Source organism: Temnothorax longispinosus, chromosome 7 (genome assembly GCF_030848805.1).
Source record: "Temnothorax longispinosus isolate EJ_2023e chromosome 7, Tlon_JGU_v1, whole genome shotgun sequence".
Classification (NCBI taxonomy): Eukaryota; Metazoa; Arthropoda; class Insecta; order Hymenoptera; family Formicidae; genus Temnothorax; species Temnothorax longispinosus.
The window spans coordinates 1,720,485-1,739,957 of NC_092364.1; the positions used below are offsets into that span (position 1 = coordinate 1,720,485).

General features: G+C 46.3%; 3 protein-coding genes across 12 annotated transcripts in view; all 3 read right to left on the reverse strand.

Moving 5' to 3' along the window:
* The window catches only part of LOC139815854 (muscarinic acetylcholine receptor DM1-like), a 21,602-nt gene extending 9,649 nt beyond the window's left edge, over window positions 1-11,953 (reverse strand). For 2 of the 10 annotated variants that reach the window (XM_071783068.1, XM_071783058.1), the window contains exons 1-2: window positions 10,374-11,953; window positions 1,368-1,534 (exon numbers count right to left, since the gene is read on the reverse strand). The gene's annotated coding sequence lies outside the window, so the exon portion shown is untranslated. The other 8 variants (XM_071783059.1, XM_071783062.1, XM_071783063.1 and 5 more) reach the window with 8 other exon arrangements.
* Window positions 11,954-12,107: 154 nt separating this feature from the next.
* LOC139815862 (activator of 90 kDa heat shock protein ATPase homolog 1) lies at window positions 12,108-14,807 on the reverse strand. Its single transcript, XM_071783092.1, has 9 exons — window positions 14,486-14,807; window positions 14,137-14,363; window positions 13,895-13,974; window positions 13,608-13,801; window positions 13,325-13,445; window positions 13,142-13,224; window positions 12,905-13,039; window positions 12,575-12,810; window positions 12,108-12,486 (listed from the first exon to the last, which is right to left on the reverse strand). Exons 2-9 carry the CDS (start codon window positions 14,214-14,216, stop codon window positions 12,402-12,404), a joined length of 1,014 nt encoding a protein of 337 aa, XP_071639193.1. The 5' UTR covers window positions 14,217-14,363; window positions 14,486-14,807; the 3' UTR covers window positions 12,108-12,401.
* Window positions 14,808-15,476: 669 nt separating this feature from the next.
* LOC139815863 (pro-resilin) lies at window positions 15,477-18,916 on the reverse strand. Its single transcript, XM_071783093.1, has 2 exons — window positions 16,413-18,916; window positions 15,477-16,214 (listed from the first exon to the last, which is right to left on the reverse strand). The coding sequence occupies exons 1-2, from the start codon at window positions 16,515-16,517 to the stop codon at window positions 15,966-15,968; spliced, it is 354 nt and encodes a 117-aa protein (XP_071639194.1). The 5' UTR covers window positions 16,518-18,916; the 3' UTR covers window positions 15,477-15,965.
* Between the last annotated feature and the right edge of the window lie 557 nt (window positions 18,917-19,473).

Consider the following 19,473-nt stretch of genomic DNA (forward strand, 5'->3'; position numbering starts at 1 on the left):
CATCTTTAACGAGCTGCTTATTCGCCACTTCATCTTTAACGAGCTACTTATTTGCCACTCACTCGTGAACCGGAGCGAGTCTCTGGTGCATCGCGTATCTCCAAATACATCTCAAAGCGCGTTCGCACTTCCGTTTCCAGAGTACACACGACTATGAATGAGCTTATTCCGCGATTCCCGCCTGTGTCAGCTTGTACACGTCGCTTATATCGAACTCGAGAGTGAGAAAACGGATTATCGATGATCAGACAGAGGTCCTTTTTTTCCTCTAACGGCGCGACCTCCTGAATCTTAATTCCGTAGAAATGTTAGCCACATCGAAGAATCTTTCGTGCATTCTTTATAAAAAAAAAAAAACTCTTATATACGAAACTTTCAGATCCGACGTTGCATTTCTCCGTTAACGAGAGATTTACTTGTTCCGTTGAAAAATTCAGAAGATAGAGAGATTAACTTTTACCAGGACTTCGGACACGTACGCGAAGAGTACTCGAGATTTCCCGGTGTAATAAGCGCGTTTTAATACGGGAAGTATAACGCCGTCGGAGCGCAGCTTGCGCCGGAAGAGGTCGGTCGAAAGTTCGAAACTTGTTATCGTCTAGAATCACAATTCGATCGCGTTTTCCTCGCGCTCTCGTCTCGTCGTCGAAGACGACGGTGCCAACTCGCGGGGTGTACGACGGCGCTCCAATTACTGACGTATTTCACTTGCCGGCTTGTCCGCTTAAACGGGCGCCGCTTCGCCGCGGCGCGCCGGCCTTAATACGCTCAGGAAATTTTGCGAGTGTCACGAATTAGATCCGCCTGTGCAGCGGTGCATCCGAAAGGGCCCGTCTCGCGAACCCAGTTAATTTGTACAATTAACTGACGTTTGTAGCACAGGCGGATGAAATATAGGAGACGGCAAATAAAGTGCATTTACACATTAAATAAATAACTTTCAGTTCCCTCCTAGCGTTTCCACGATCAAAGGTTCTCATATTGAATCGTGAACGGAAAAAAAGGACTCGAAGACTTTAAAGAGTAGCTGTTCTCGATTCGATTAAATTTCGTTTGACTTTCGCAAGAATTATAGGACGTCAGCAGGCTTTACGTACGATCCCTGTTGCGAATTAAGCCCCGGAGATGAGAATCAGTAAGCAAAGTTTATCCTTAACTTAATTTCGGGGGTGGATTTTGCTGTAATAAAACTGCGTCAGCTTAAACTTTGAAGTTTAACTTCAAATTAAAAGTGGTTCGGCCGCCGAGGCTCCCTCGGACGGCCCTCCCGATCGAAGGATTCCTTCGAAAGAATTTCGCGAGTCTTGTCTTTGTCACGTGGGAACACTGGGGGGAGCGGAGGAACGTCCACGAGGGAAGTAACGTACTCGATAACTGCCATAATTGCGACAGATTCCTCATCGAATGCGGCCAGTTCGATATCCCTGGCGAGGCGGTCGAGCTGCTGCTGCGGCAAGGGCGTGGAAGGATGCATGTTGCGCCAGGTGTGCAACGCGATTACCTCCCCGTTAAGTGCGCATGGCATGCTCGACGCCTGTAATTATAGAAACGCCAGCGATATTTAAACCTTTTTGCGAGAGAGTGGCCGTGCAGGAATATTTCAGGACTATCGCGAATACTGGATAGCGACGAATTAACGTTCCCCCTCCTCGGGAGAATCCAACAGCTCGGTCGACCATTCGCACGAGAGAGGGAAAACCTCTTTCCCTCGAGCGCCGAGTTCGTTTGGGAAATATTTAAAAGGATATTTATTACTACGTTACTACCTATCTTCCGTGACTGTTTTTACAATCTTATACAACCGTGCGGCGCATAAATAAATCCTCGAATCTGCGTCCTGAAGTTTAAATAATGCACGCACGTCCTCTCCTTTTAATCCTCAAACTCATCCAGTATTCGCGAGGAGCCCAAAATTAGTTTCTCCTCGCACGAGAACGGAGAGCTGTCGGGAAATCATGCGATATATTATTCGCGCTGAATCAATGGCGTTTTACGCCGCGCCGGTCGACATTTACCGCGCCGGCGAGAACAAAAGCGCCATGTACTTTGCCGTTTGTTATTCGTTGGTATTAACGCGTTTCCGCGGACTGTGTTTCTCTCGCGCGACGAGTAGGCGCAAACTTCAGTATCGAGCTTCTCTCGTAACGTTTGCGAAGGTCGAACGGCGTTCGCGTCCGCCTCGAGATAATCGGAAGCGAGTGACGGGACGTCGTTCGAAAATCGATGCCGGGCTTGTAATTTTTACCTTACGCCGTCTAACGACGGCATTGAATTGTTCATCCCTCCGGGTAGCCTCATTTCATTATACGTCGAACGTATGCATATACATATGGAAAAGCTCCGCGAATCGGAGCTTAATAATTTCTTAATAATGACGTTTTTAACATCCGAATACAATATTTCTCTTCATTTTATGGACAAATCCCCTTCATATCGCTCGCACGATACACCCAATGAGGGTGTACAGGGAATCGCGATATTTTCGCAACATAGTCTAAATCTAAAATGTATTCTTGAATGTATTCTTAATGTTGCACGTGCCATACACGGAAATTACACGCGGCAGGATGTTTAGTTTGACTACTAAAGCCGAGACTAAAGCGCAACAGAGCGTTAAAAGGTGGTCCCGGGACGAAGGCGTTTAAATCGCAGTGGATGCTTGCCAAGAGGTCGACGGTAATATTATGGCGCTATCGTTACTTTACGCACTATGAACTCCGCGGTTTCTTTTTTTTTCTTCTTTACGAGAAAGCTCATGGCCGCGTCATCTCGTCTCAACCAGATTTCTGCCGTGAAAAGAATGAGCATGCAACCATCTAGCTGTGAATGGTGCAGAATGACGCGTGAAGATTTAATGATTTTTGAAAATATTGAGATCGCGCTTTCCAAAGCAAATGCGAAATTATCATAATCCAACAGAGAGAGCCCGACGTTAATCGACTTTGAACATATTCGCGAACGTCGGGGACTTAACACGGATAGTCAACCAGCACGCGTGATTTCTTCCGCCTGTGGAAAGAATTCCCGATTTTGCCGCGTTCGCGGATATAAAAGCGGTTGTGCGCTCGGGCGGAAAACCTCGGTTTCCCACCGTCGCGTCGTCGTGCTCGCATTTTGGTTCGTATAGGACGGCTAGCGTGTCACAATAGTGTAACTATGGTTACACCGCCTCGCAGGGTATCCGATCCGCTGGAGAATAGACGCTATAACGACGACGAGAAACGCTCGGTGGTTAGTGGCTGCGCTGACCCTACATCGCCGCGCGACCTGCTCCATAAATAAATATAGAAACGCATGGAAACCCGCGGTCTCGTTAACGGCGTTACCTTCGTGTAACGAACACTGGCCTTAATTAGTTTGTTAATACACCCGGACGACTCCGTCACGTATCGCCGTCAGTTTCCCGCGCGATTCCGGAAAATATTAACGATGTGCCGCCGGTCGCCTCGGGGCCTTAAGGACTCCGCCTTCGATCTAGGACAAACCGGTGGAAATGATTCGGCGCGATTCGCCAAGTGAAATCTCTTGGGACCGTCCGTCTGAGGGTGTACAAGAACGACGGATGTCCTTTCGCGATTTGGAGGCGGAGAAAAGCGCCTAGGACGCCTTCAGAAAGGATTAAAATACTCGCGTTTTTTTTTAAACTTAAACGCGCTGAAATTTAACTCTCAATAGTTTTCGCGTCCACGAGATTACCGGCGTGATACCGTGAAGATAATTAAAAACGCCACGGTAGTTGGCAGTTTCACATTTTAGCGGATCGGTGAATCGCGGCGTTCACGAGGCACTTATCGTACCCGTGGCATCGCGGCATTACGGAGAGAGAGCGAGTCCAGTGTAATGCCGTTTTAAAATAACGCCGGTGACAGCCACGAGTTGCAGGCGTGCTGATAACTGCGTGTCGCGCGCGCGCGCGCGGGTGCGCATTCATCGCGGACAATGCGAACGATCTTTTAAAAGAGATCTACTTCGCGCACCTATACAGACGGCGGATGATGAGTATTAAAATCGCTTGCGTCACTGTCCGCGATGTTCTCTGTTAAGTGGACAGGCGGTAGACCGCGCCCGCGCGGGCGCGGGCGCGGACGCGAGGCGCGATTATTCGCTGCCAGGATGCGTGTCTAATAATACGTAATGCACAATGTTCGCCGTATCGCGCGATCGGATCGAAGTCCTTCGGCTTCCCACGCCCACGGAATATCACGGTTCTCTTGTGCGCGGGAATAAATAAATGTACATTTGCTCGCGCGAGAGCTGTATGACCGAGAGAAAGAGCTTGATCCTGAATGTTCTACGAAATTTCCTCTTGACGTAATAAGAGCGAGAAGAGAGAAAAAGCTAGAGAGAGAGAGAGAGAGAGAGACAAAAATAAACATTGCGACTCGTGTATTCTGAAATGATGTACGTAAAGGATATTTTTCTTTAATTTTCAAAACAATTTTCCGAAGAATTTCGTGAGTCGCTGCGTCTCGCCGATCTTATTCGCTACGCTCTTATTCGCATGACTCTATAACAATAAGACTCGCGGGAGAGACATGAGGAGAAGAAGACGAAGTCACAATTGCGGAAGAGAGTCACATGGAAAAATAAACGCGATATGGTTTTCGCATCAGCGACGCTCCGGCGTTCCGCCGTGCGATCGCGATTGTGCCCGGGCAAAAGATATTTATCCTGAGAAAGGATCCGTGTGTAAATGCACCGGCTCGCGGAAAATTTAAAAATAATGTTTCAGCCGCGTGTAATAATGTAAACACTTTTATCGGCTATCGATTTCGGTCGACCTGCGCCGCTTCTTTTATTATGGGGAGTATATATCGGGATACGTGATCCGAGCGTGATTGCGGCTAACTAAGTCTAAGTCGCGGGGGCATTAACGAAAAGTCGATCCCGTCGATCGGCTTTTGCGGGCCACCCGCTCGGTATTCCCTCGCCTCGGAAAGATAGCGTTTTGATCGTGCCGGGGCGCCCTGCCGCGCGCCCACGAAAATTGATAACGTTTATAACGCGCTGGAGGGGGCGAGAGCGCGCGTAAAACATATTAATGACTAAATGGAAAAAAAATAGCAGAAGGTCGTGATCCACTTATATGCATCTCTCCGCTTATTACGAGGCGTTACAGCCGGCGGCCGTGTTGCGGCCACCCCGGCGGCTACACAGTTGAACTATAAATAAATTTTCCGATACGCTGCTCTTTTTGCCGATGAAAAAAAAAATATATATATATACCCACACACTTATACGTATTCTTTCCCTGCACGCGCGTAAATTGCGCCGTGCATATTTTTACGGGCCCGTTCGTGCACGCGGTCGCCATTAACGTCAACCGACCTCCGGATCCGCGCGCATCCCATTGTAAAAAAATCCTCCCTTCCTCGAACGCGCGTCCGCGAGCATGGAAACCGCGTTTCGAAAATCGAAGTCCATCGGAGTGCCGCCGCGTAGACCAGAGAGACCGCCGTTAATAACCTTTGATATTTCATTAATGAAGAACACTTCTTTGTTTCTCGCTCGGAAAGGTTACGGAGGAACGTAATAATAAAGCGTCGCTTCTCTGGACGTTAAACATTTGTCTCCCTCTCGTGTGCCGGAGAGCGCGAGAAGCGAAGCGTATACTGTCAGGAATGATAAAATTCCGCGAACCGCCGCGGCCTATATTTCTTTTTGTTCGCACTCGGTGAAGAAAAAAAAAAGGAAAAGAATTGGCTCTTCAGATTCGATCGATAAATATTAACTGCGTTAATGTACAAACGGCCATATCGATCACACTTTAAATTGGGCGGAATACGGACTAAATCGGGCGGAGACGTTTGCATAATCGCGCGGTTGCACGCGGTCGAAGATGTGCCGCCTCGATACCCCTCCTCCCCCGTCAAAGCCACCGCCGCCGTTTGTCGGCGGATTAAGGACGGAATGAGGAGGGATTCTCGATTAGGGAAAAAGGAATCAATCGTGTATCAATCGTCGCGCACGCCACCCCCGTTTTCCCAGGGTGAAACAGGTGGCACTCGCCTATTACCGCGCTGCGGCTTTTATTACATTTTGCTCGCTAGTCGACATAAATGGGACATGTCGATCGAATTACTTCTAACGCGCGCCATACCTGACGATGAGATGGACTATATCGGCGGGTAGCTATACGGCGCGGGGTAGGTCGGGGATGTCTCTTAAGAGAAAACGGTAGATGTATGTATAACCTAATTCGGTAAAGGGGTACAACACATAGTCGACCGGCCAGGTATCTCTCGTCGATATGTACACGGTGCATCGCAAGTCCCGCCGGGTCCCTCCCTACCTGTCGGATCCGCTTCGCTTCGCGGATTTCGAGTCGAGCTTTCTTTAGCAAAATTTTAAAGAGCATTTAACCCGATAGCTCTCGCTAATCCGCGATATTTAACGCCGAAAAAAAAAGAAGAAACAATAGAGGCGGAAGGGAAAAAAACTTCAAACGAGTTTAAAAGGCGCTGTATATAACGAGAAGTATGTTACGCGATTATAAAAATAGAATTTGAAAGGGGAAGGGGTTGACGGTGCCAGAAGCAGTAAGGTTCGTCTAATCGTAAATCTTCGGGTGAGTTTTCTCGGCTGAAAAACGGATCAGCTTCCTAAAAGCCTTTGAGAATCCGCGACTGCTCGAGAAAACGCGATTTCCTGATACACCCTTTGTAGCATTCGCACCGAGGCCTTCGCTTTCGCGTCAAAGAGCGAGGTAAGAATTCGAGATGCATAGGATCGAAGTCGGAGCATTACTCTTTCCTCTCGCGGATACCACGGGGGACCAACGACTCCCCTGTTTCTATTTCCTAATGGATAGGAAATAGAACGCGTGTATAGCGAGTGATTCGCCGCTCGATTAAAATTCACGTGATCTCGTTCTTTCGTTTACCCATCCACTTAATGCTTAAACTGACGTTAACGTATATATATAAGATCGGGATGTCGTGAACCCCGCGAGATAGATCGTCTTCTAATATGAAATTACAACCGCGTATATAGTTTACGCAACGAACAAAAGTCTTCAGGTATCATTTCTCGCGAAATCTCTTATCACGGACGATAAGATCGTGCGGGGAAAGGAAAGATTCGAAATTAACGAAATATTTTGCTTTTCGATAAGGCGAAAATGGCATAGCGGACGTTATCATTATCGCTGGAAGCTGTCACACGTTCAGCTGAAGAGCAGGACAGGCGACAGATTGTTATCGTGGATTGTAATAGGTTCGTTCTCTCTTCAGCTACCATTTTTCGCACTTGTCTACACTTTTCCTCTCTCTCTCTCTCTCTCTCTCTCCTTCTCATTTTTTTTCTCCCTCTCGTTTTTCTTCGCCAAGCGTGAACTATAACACGCCGTTTCACTTAGAGCGCCGAGAGTCTAATAAAGTGCAGCTGGAAAGAACGGATCCAACATGCAGAGGTCGGGTCGAGGGAATTCAAAATCGCTCTCGTGCGATGCGACCGGAACTGCAATTGCAATTTAATATCGTACGAAATGTTGCCTACGTCCGCTCGATTCGATCGTCGCCTTGTGACTTCCAAGTATGGTGCCACCCTTAAATTTAAAAACATTTCGTGATAATATTTGTCTAATTGGTATCTTAAACCCGCGCGTCGCAGTCGATTACTAAACTCTTTTCCGAAGGTACCGACATGTTTTCGATAATGAGGGGAAAAAATTTCAATGAATTAAGAGGAACGAACGCAGATAAAATTGATATTGTTGTAAATACGCGCGCAATTATCGTCTCTTTTAGCGTCAAGAGTTGGAATATGATATCAAAGCACCGAAAGCGCCGATAAAATCAGTAAGATTCGCTCGCGACTCGAAGCGGAGGTGACATAACGGCGACGACACGTACGGTCGAGCGATAAGAATCCTATGTTAATCTTACGTAAAGCCGGAAGTGCATCGTCGGTGGTGCCGATCGTGTCGCGAGTCGCGTCTTGCAAGTCGCGAATTGCAAGCGGAAACGCGTCTCCGCCCATGGAAAGATAAATGCCGGATTAAATCGCGAATGCTCATTTTGAGAAACAATTTCCTTCTTGCTCACATTACGCACAATCGGCTCGTTTATGACATTCTTTATCACGATGAGATCGAAAGCTATCAATATATTATTATTAGCACTGTCTGCTACAGCTTGTATCTGAATCGGATTCGCATTTTTTTTTTTACAAATATACCATTTTACATTAACTTTTTAAAGTCTGAAGGACTTTTATTCGTCTCTTATTTCACATTACCCGTCTATTAAACGCAAACGAATTAAATTGGAAATAAAATCATCGTCCGCAAGCGCCATAAATCTCAAGAAAATACAAGTGTCGTTCACATAATTAACAGCCAAGTGTAATACGTAGCGTTTAATGTTAAATTCGAATATTCTCGATCGCAGAGAAGGAAAGGAAGAAAAAGAGAGAATGAGAGAGAGAGAAAGAGAGAGAGGAGCGAGAGATTTCCAATTAGCTGTTACTTTATTAGTTCATTACTTTATTATCTATTACTTTATTAGCTCATACGTGCAGAAGCTTAAATCACAATTGCGCCTCCCCGCGCCAGCAAGCACGTACGCACGCGTGCACAGATGCGCGAGCCAAAACCGCGTATGTGCACGTATGTACGCACACGCGAACGGCCGCGGAAAAACGGCGATCGGACGAGAGTTATCTTAATGAAAAACGATATCTTCCGCTCCTTCGTCTATCGTCAGTTTTATTTTCGAATTCCCCGCATACTGAAAAACTCTCACGTACCATGCCCTTCGTCAATAACGCGGAAAATCACCGCGTGCATTTACAGATAAACAATCGACGCGGCTCCATGCACCTGCGAGCCCGACTTTCGATACTCGTGTATCGTTGATTGTATAATAGATTAGCGAAGAGACCGTGCTCCTTTTTTTTACGCTCTCTTCCTTCCTCTCTTTCTCTCTTCCTCTGTTTGAAATAAATTAAAAGCTAGGATTATAACAGATATCGATGACGGAAACTTGGTTGCGAGTTCACAGCAACGTCGGAATTGATCAAATATGTCCAAGCAAGCGCATGGTGGGCTATAATGCACGCGTCGTGGGCGATTTGTATTTCATTGTATGTATAAATCTATTATCGATTCTCCCTTTTAACTTACACTGAAAGATTTATGAATGCAAAGCTAAAGCGTTATTTGCGCGCGAGCCGCAATATGAATGGACGATTATTTCCGAACAATTGGCGTGACGAAATCTTACTCTGGGTCAACGTTTCTCTTCCTGTTTCGCGCGGCGGAAATACCGTAGATAGCCGAAAGGATTACCGCGTAATAATCCGTTTACTCTGCCGTCGTCGAACAGTTACGAAATCGAGGTCCATTCGCATCCGGAGCAAGTGAATTTGCAGAAAGTTCCACTTTGCGTCGCGCGAATCTCTCGCGGCACACCAAAGGGGAAAGCACTGCTACGGAAAAAAAACACTCTCCGTCTCCCGAGAGAATTTCCCGAACGCTGCCCCGCGCCGTGCGGAGAATCATCCCTCACCGAAACTCACCCCGGGCACGCAACCACGCTCCGATTCCGAATCCGAGTCCGAATTGAGTTCACCCGAGGACACGGGGGCGTCCGCCCGCCCGTAATCGCGTTATTTAGGGTTCCTCGAGGACACGGGAACCGAGGCGAGCCGAGCGAGAGACGCGACGCGACTAGCCAGGGTAGTCCCCGAGAAAGTAAACCACCCCGAAGGAAAAGTAGGGTGGCTCGTCCGGCAGCGTGCTCGTTACGCCGTACCCGCCCAACGCCGAGGGAGACCGATCTCTCCGCGATTCTCGCTCGGCGACACCGGCCGATAATCGGCGCGATAGCAACGGGGGACAATACCAGGGCGGAGATGGGAGAGATAGAGAAGAGGAGAAGAAACATAGAGAGAAACAGAAAGAAAGAGAGAGAGAGAGAGCTGCCACCTTCTACACCCCCGAGCTATACTCGCCCGTGTCGAGTGCGTCACGCATCCTCTCGGTATTCCTGGCGCGAGGCGGTGGAGGCTGCGGCGATGCGCGAACGAGGCGAGGCGAGGCGAGGCGATGCGAGAGACAGGAGAGACCCCGATCCTCCCTCTCGAGAGCGAGCGAGCGAGCGAGCGAGCAACCACCCCTCGTCGGCGCGGTCGTGGCGGTCTCGTCACGGAGATCCTTCTCTCTCGCGAGTCGCGCGCGTTGCGAGAGTCCGCGACAAGCTCCGCTTCTCCGCCGTGCGTCTCGGCCGGAGGGTGCGCACGGGATCGAGAGGGCGAGGGTGAGGGCGAGGGCGAGGGCGAGGGCGAGGGCAAAGGGGAGGGAGAGAGGGATGAAAGTAGGCGGCGGAGGGCGGGCGGGCCGAGGGATTCAGAGAAGGCGCTCTCGCACTCACATGTCTGTCGTGTGAAATCGGCGTGCGCGCGGCGTACTCCCGTATCACCGACGACGGGGTACGCGCGAGGACGAGCGCCGGTCCGGGCCCGCGGTCATCACGCCGACGAGGATGACGCTGGCTGTTTCCTCCTCCCCCTTCTTGTCGGCGCTGGGCTTGTCGCCGGTTGTACTGCAGGCTGTTGCTCTTTGCGCGCGCTACTCGCTAATCGACGACGGCGAACGGCCGTATGTCGTCCTCGTCCTCGTCGTCGACGTCGACGTGCGACGATCTCGCGCGGTGTGCGCGCGTGGGACCCCGTTAGACTGTCGCCGACCGACTGACGGACGCGTGAACGGTTACACGCATGGTTTAACGCGGCCCCGAGACATGCTGTCGGGGTGGGACGCGCGTCCGTACCCGCGGCCCGAACGTGCTCCGAACGAGATGGAGGAAGAGGAGAGTCGGATAGGGGTGGCGGGATGGACAAGCGAGCGCGAGGATGCGATTGAGCGAGAGAGAGATCGAGATAATGCTCCCGCTCGAAGGGTGAGAGATGAGGAGAGGGGGGGCAGAAAAAGAGAAAGAAAGGGAAAGGGTAGAAAGAGCGAGGCCAAGATAAAGGAGAGAGGGAGAGAGAGAGAGAGGAGGGGCGCGCGTAAAAGGAGCCGCGTTAAACACGGATGCTCCACGCATAAATCGCGAGCTCGCCGATGATGCTGGCGCCGGATCGGAGTAGAGACTGACTGCGATGGTAGTGGTGATGATAGTGGTGGTGATGCTGATGGGCGCTTCTCGGGCAAGGGAGATAATTTAACCTCCGCTTTCTCCCCTCTCTCTCTCTTTCTGCGCGATTTTGTTCGAGTGACTCGGTCAAGGGATGCGAGCGAGGGAGAAGAAATCGAGATGCGGACAAAGAAAGCGAGAGAATTGACTATAGGAACGAAGAAAGGGTGTTCGGAAGAGGGTAGCGAGAGAGGAAGAGGATTAGAAATATAGGAGGGGAGACTCGGAAAAATGGGGGAGAACAGATTGGTGTGCGTGTATATATGCATCTCGGTGTGCGCTTGTGCAGCCATACGAGCGAGCAAGATGGGAAATGGGAGAGAAACAGAGAGAGGGAAACGACAAACGGCACTATACTCCGATAACGTTCGCGCTGGGACCGCGAAGCGCACTAAGGGCGTGGGCAATCCGCGAGCAAGCAAGCAAGCTAGCGAGCGAACGAGCGAGCGAGCGAGCGAACAAACGGGACCGGTGCGAACGACGGCGGACTACATTGATTTTGATTTTCGAAGGCGCGCGCATTTGGTGCTCTCTGGATCTGCCCATTCATGCCGCTCCCGTCTGCCTGGCTGCCGAGGACATTGGTCCTGTCCGCGTGCGAAAAGAGGATCGCGTAAGATTTCGGGGGGTTGCATGGCGGGCTGCAGCTCCAAGATTTTCGATCTGTTTACGAACGCGAGCGCGACCGCGTTCAAAAACTTTAACGAGCCAAATACATATAGTGATATTAAAGCAATGAAAAACAATTTTATTATTATTATTATTGTTATTATAATTATTATGTAAAAGAATGTCCGTTCTTTTTATGAGAAGACTGATTGCGTTATTAACTTTTCTTTTTAAATAAATACGCGGAGTTTGCAGCAACTACAAATGTTTATTTAAATGATTTATTTGAATTTGCATCGTTGTTTAAGGAAAAAGGCTTGATACATCGGTCATTCTCATACGGAAAGAACAGATTAAAAATCATCTTATCTCATGATTTATTAGACAGACACATCTAATAGGTAGAGACATACAAGTCACTTGTAATGTCGCGCGGCATCGTAGCGTGCACGCAGCGATATTAAGTTTTACACAAGGCGGTACCAAATATATGAAGATAGAACAGAGTAAACCTGTATACGCTTCCTTCCCATCATGCCATAGTTTCATCTATGCTCCCGCAGAAGACAAGCGCTCGCGCGACTGCGTGTGATTCGCAATTTCCACGATTGTTCTACTTAGCAATAAATAAATATCCATTAAACGGAATTTAGATCACATGAAGTATCCGAAGCCGAAGGTCCGTTTTATGGCGTCCCAGTAATACCTGTCCCAATTCTCCTTCGTAGAGAGCTCCTCGCTGGAAATCGCAACATTTTCGACATTATCAATCTTACTTGTCAATAATACGATAAATCTTATCAGAAAGTCATCGCACTCGAGCTTACCTCGTTGGGACACCACTCTGCGTTAAATTGACCTCAGTATGATCGTTCTTCTCACAAATATCGATCGTTACTTCGCTGAAATGTTCGGACGGCCATTGTTTACAACGCCACTTTTGAATAATCTTCGTTGGTGTAATCTCTACGAATTCGCCATGAATATTGCCGCTGAAAAGCTCGAATTCACCATTCTTCTTCGCTTCTAGTTTTACCGGGTTCTTCGTGAAGGCTTCTACCATCTGTGAGAATTAAAGACTTTATTGTATAAGTAGGCTAGTAGGGAGTTAGACTACATCAATAGCTTATCATGAGACAATTCAGTAAAATTATTACCTTGACCGAAGAGAGAACATTGTAAAACTCTTCCGCTCTGCATTGGAACTTTATATTTTGCTTAATCGTAGTGGTTGAGATTTTACCCATCGTTTTATTATTGTTCGTTGGTGTCACTGCGGCATTCATTTGCATCTTGAAATAGAATAAAACATTGTTAGTTGCTTTATCCCTTTATATTGTAAATAGGTCAAGAGACACGGTAGTATATCCTGCCCAATTGTACACATTACATACCTTGACATTAAAACCAGATGTTATATTCGAAATATTTTCCTTCACATTATCTTTTTTGGGAAGTATCATTCCTTTCGTAAATTCTGCAAATAAAAAAAAAGATGGATTACATAAAGATACTATATTATATGTTTTTAATATAACAAGAAATTCACATCACAAATTAGAAAATCATTAGCTTACCTTCTTTTAAGGAAGATACATATTTCTTCAATTTTTCTCTTATTGCATCTTTACCTTTAGTATGTAAGAATTGTTTTACTTTCTCCCCTTCATCCGTACTATCTTTTAGTGTAATTTCAACCTACAAATCACGAAATATACATTTATTAAAATTCTTGCACAACTTAATAAACTAAATATCAAAAGAAAATGATTCCTGATTAAGAAACCAAAATTGAATTAAAACGAATAAAAGTTTGAGCCGAATTGTATAATTATATATAATTCAATTAAAAATACTTACATCTACCTCGCTGATATCATTTTCTTCAGAGAGATTGGGAATATTAATTTTACCCTCAATGTTCTCGGTGGATTTTCCATTTGATACCCACTTAAGAACGATATTCCATTCATAAAAGACAATAAGTTTCCCTTTTCTATTATTTGCTACTGCTTCACCTTCACATTTTTCCATTTCTGTTATTTTACATAACACTGCAAATTAAATAAGATTTATTACGAATATAGTTGCTCCGATAAAAATGTATAAATACTAATTTTCGAATTTATAAAATACGTGTTACCAACCTCCTTCTCCCTCGATTTTTGAATTTACAAACAGTTCCTTCAATTTTTCCTGCGACCACGCACAGGCATTCTTCTCCGTCCTGCGGCATAATTTTAATGCGTTAAAAAAGTGTACGAAGGATAATGGGCACTTTGAAAATTGACAATTAAATGCCGATATATATTTTATCAGACTGAATTGACTTAAAGATATCGACTTTAAAGACATATCCCTATTAATACAATTATGTCAATCAACGTACCAATGCCAGTTATTAACATTGGTTGCGTCAGGCCTTTCCTCCACGATCCAGCGTGGATCGCCCTCGCCCCATTTTGCCATGCTTCCGAGATTGGCTGTCCGGAGAATCTAACAACAACGATTATTCCAATTCAGGCAAGTTTCAGACTCGTGCCGGCGGAAGTAACGAGGGGATGCGGTGGTAACCTTCTAGCTCGACTTTACACTTTACAGCCACTGGGATTCAACCTGTGTAACATAACCTATGATTAAAACGGCGACGAGACGCTCGCGCGCGTCATTAACGTTGACGCGAGGCCCGTTAACGAGCGAGATTCATCGGGATTTGCGAGTTTCGCGTTCGTACTTACGCACGAGTCGTCCGACGAACGGCGGTTAGGCAAGCGTTTCGAGTTTGACGTCGGGTCGGGCTGAGTTTTTTTCGTGACGGCTTGCTCGTAAAATTGTTCCACTAAAGCATTTGCGCTTCGAAGCGACGGCGACGACGCTTCGCCAGACGGTTTATCGTGCGACGGCGACAGGACCCGCTGTCGAAGTCAACAATCTCGACTGGTAGGTACTGCTCCGCTAGTTCGCTCGCGGATCGCCACGGAATGAACGGACTGACTGAACGCTGAACGGAGGAGAAACGAGCCTGGCTGCTGGCGCCCGATCCGCGGAGCATTCTCGGGCATTCTGGAAACTTCGACTGGCACAGTACCGAGATGGCGCACTCACGCGTGATTTGATGATTTCCTTTCCGCCGTCGCATTGCAAATGGCGGAATTTCGTCCGCGATGATACCGCAATTGACTCGGATGCGTTACGTTATTTATGTTGGATGACTGCTCGCGATTGTTTATATAATTTCAACAATAGCTAATTTCATTATTTAGATCTAGATTCTACTAGGTTTCCCTTTATATCATTTCATTATTTCATTCTTTATATTGTTGTTATTTCGGTGCAAAAGAACTATGTTATTCTTATTTTCGAAAAGAAACAATTTTTCCCTTTTCTATTATAATGACTATCGCCTTGGCTTTTTTTCTGTTATTTTTAATCGTACCCAGCGCGAATGAACGGCTTGCTTCAACGAGGATGAAACACTCAAGTCGTTCGTTCGTACAAAAATATTTATAAGAAATATAACGAACAATATATAAGTAATTATCAATAAATGTGTTTAAGTTCCCCTTATATGATCATTTATATTTCAACATCAATACCGCATTAGACAAGAGGCAGACTTCGTTTTTCACTTCGTTTTTTAGAACGTTTTATACGGGACGTCCTCAATTCCCAGCTTCCAGAAATCCCAATCCAGATTGGAGCTGACTTTGACATGTAGAATATTAGAACGTCGAAGAGAGCGAAGGGAGAAAGGTTTCGTTACTTCATCCTCAAATTATTTTATTACACGTTACAGATAAAATGATGGTTGTCACGGTCACGTTTCGCTACATCGTACCATTTCGATCTTTCCGAACCGAAAGTTCAGTCCTCTTACGTTATTCGAGCATGTTATTGTATTCGTCCTAACATTTCGCATAAGTCCACGATCGTGTTGGTCGTGTATCTTTTAAGAGCAGAGGTCGGCTCTGAAATTATTATTACATATTGAATATTTTCGTCGAATAAAAAATACGTGGAAGTTTATTTTTCTCTCGGTATAAGTACATAATATTTTCGATTTTGTCTCTTGACCCGCGAAACCCTTCTTTGGTCTTCTACATATAGAAAAAGTGCCGACCCCTGTTCAATAAATATACCATAACGATGTTTAAATCGATTCTTTTAACGCGCTAAAGATTGATACTTAAATTGTGAGAGAAAGAGCGCCGAGGCCGCCTAATATCTGTAGCCCTCTTCCGCAGGTCCCGCTGGACCAGCGGGATAAGTGGCGGTTCCCTCGTATCGCACCATCGGCCGATACCCGTTCTGATCGGCGACGTAATCGACGATCTGGGTCCTACCGTCCGGCAGCAGCACGTGGTAGGTCCCGGTGGCCTCCATGTCCTTCCTGTTCTCGCGATGCCCGAAGTCCAGACCCGCCGCCGCGTCCTGGACCTCGTACGAAAACTCATAGTTCGCCGGATCCTAACATATATCGGTTTCAGTAAAAATGACACGTTCATAGCTCTGAACCAGACAAAGGCGTCGCGTCGCGAGAATTATTTTATTGTCCGGAAATCAGCGGATCTTTGATTACGTTATCACCTAAACTGATTGTCTAAGTTATCGGTCTTAAATTTTCTTGTCTTTTTTTTTCCAAAGATATATGTAATACATACTTACACCGGCCCAATCGTCTGGGTGACCAGTCCCGCCTCCTCCCCGAGGAGGGCTGGGCGGAAGATAGGCCGGGCCTTGCGGTTCGTTCCGAACTCCTACCAGGACCATCGCTAATAGTGCCGCCTGTTCGAAAGAAGAGCACAAAAACTTGTACGCGTATATTGATAAAGAAGAGAGGCGTCGGCTTAACGGACTAACGAGAGGATGATTCCCGCCGATGCGATCGCGTCTCGTGCACCATTCGACATAACGATATTCGATGCGATGTAATAACAAAATTTTACCCTTATCGATACCGTATGATAATATTTATCATACGGTAATAATTTTTTTTCTATTAGAGTTAATTAACGCAGATTTATATCCTGTTCGCCGAGATTTACACAAAATCTTCCGCGGAATTTATCGAATTCTGCGAAACGCAAAGCGTTTCGCAGCAACCTGGTTTTGTACCAACCTTCCGAATCATTAGAAATTCGGTAAAATTCTATGAGCGTTCGCGAAACTGAGATGGCTCATCTCGACAACCCCGGTTTTATAGCGACCAATTCAATTCCCGACATTCCCGACGGGATGATGATTGGAGTACGCAATATTCGTTATTCGGGGAGTTTTAATGCGATCGGATAACCGTAATTACGGCTAATAATAAAACCGCAGGTTTCTACGAATGGCCCTAACCATTCGTTTGGCATAATCGCGATGGTTCCTGATTCTGTGCAACATTGTCGAGATATACGAAGCCACGTTTCTTCCTCTCGTTAGTTACAATTCTACCCCGAGTTGCAATAATTAGAAGATTCTCGTATATGCGTCGCGTTTACGTCTCGCGAAGCTGGATTATCGTAACTTTCAAAAATTCTAAGCTATTACATATATATTAACTAAAAAATTTATTAAATAGACAAATCCTGAATTTATTTATACAGATTATGTATTAATATCACAGACCGATAAAGCGTTTCGGATAGTTTGTTATTAATTCGACGTGAAAATCGCGTTTGGCAATTTCCCACAAAGGATTCGTTAGCGGGTTCGAGAGGCTACCGTATAATTTGCACGAAAGTCTTACTCAAGCGACAGAGATAACAATAAGCTAGATTAACAATTCTCTTTTTCGATTGCGTCACCGTCCCTTCCCGTAGACACGTCGCAAGACTTAAACGATCTGTCGCAAGATAATGTAATAGATATCACGATTGAAATTGCGACAAACGACTTTAGAGCAACATTTTATTGGGAGAGAGAGAAAAAGAAAGACAAAATTGAAAGTGCACGTTGTCGAAATATTTCGACGTCGTAATATAGAAAATGTAGCGGATAGAATGCACGTGCAAAACGAGCTAGACTCTGCTAGACGAACGTAAACAAACCGCGCGTGGTATGGGGAAAGCGTTTTTTGGATGCCAGATGCGCGTAATAATTCCGAGAACTGGGTGCGCCGCGAGGCGAAGGAATTTCGTGGAATGGGAGTTTTTTCGGATCCTGGCGAGTCTTCGACGTGTCGCGCATAATAAACTTATTAATTCTCTCTCGCAGCTTATTTTTGTTCTCTTTTCATTTTCCGATCGACAATTTACTATCGTACTGATTTATAGCAAGAATCTACGGCTACGGTATCTTTTTCTCTTTCGCAAATACGAAACTTCACGAATCGTGTAGTAAAATCGTAAGACTATAGGCGTAAATTATGCACGATTCGCGTTTCGCCATTTGTAACGAAATTCATAGCGTGAACGGAGAACAGAATCGAGTTACGCATTGTGGTTTAGCAGTCGTGCCGATTCGCCAGTAATTTTTCGACAGGATCAAAGTGAACGAAATACTAAAAAGGGATATTTATTCGACGGTATTCACAGTCGTTTCTACGTGAATAAAAATTCTTCCAATTATATACATACATGTATAAATAAGAAATTAGAATTTCCGTACGAGCAACAAGAAAATTATTGAATTTTTATAAAGCTATCGAAATATCGTAACGTGTCATTGATATCGTAATACATGGTAATATCGTATATCTTAGAGATAAAAAATCGTACGTCGTGCCTCCATGTTATAAGAGAAAACAGGATTTAAAAGTTTTATTTCTGTGAAAATTTCCAATACGAGTTTTTTCTAAATATCGTGTCTTAGGAACTAGTAATAATGTACATAAAATTCCTTATTTGTTATACAATTTAACCTCCCGGTATATTGGAGAAAGTATTAACTCCGTTTTGACAAAAACGAGATACGATTGTTCATTTTTCAAACGTACGAATTTACAAAGGTTTTTGTACCTACGTCGCGCGCGACCTTGCCGCGACGCGAAGTGCGAGCCGCGCGCCGGCGGCGGCCGGCGTTCAGTTCAGTCTATACCGCTGTCGCGCATGGATCAACGAACGCGCGCTCGTCGCGTCGCGCGTTTCGCCGGTGATTCTATGAATTCTGTCGAGTCGAGTGCCGTCATTGTTGTGTCGGGGACGATAATCGGAGTACGTAAGTGAACGCGGGTGACACGGTGAACGACAAGTTCGTCAAACGTACGCGCGTGGCTACGTTCGGACTCCTTTTTTCGCCGGCGCGTCTGTTGCTTCCGCGATCGCCGCGTCGTTGTCTTTTTTGAATGAACTCGTCAATATATAATTCGCATGCATCTTCATTTTTGGGAAAATCTCGTGCGAGGACAGTCACTGCAACCAGCCTCGCACGCGTACGTTCATCGGGGGACGGAGATCCTGCCGAATCGAGCGCCGTCGCGCGTCGCCGCCCCGTCGGGGATTCTGTGGAGTATACAGTGATGCGGAATCGAGTGCCGTCGTAGTGTGACAAATTGACAATCGCCAGCGAGATGAGTTTTGCGATGAAATCGAATGTGCGTTTATGTGCGGCTACATCGGCTACATTCGGATGCCGCGTCGCGTCGGCGCGTCCGTTACTTTCCGCGACCGCCGCGCCATTATCTTTTTTGAACGCATCGCGACGGCAATGGGTGCGCGTCTTTTCGTGAAAACTTTGCGCGAGGACGAACGTCGCGGTCTCGCGCGTTTCGTCGCTGATTATTCTGTCTGAGTGAATCGAG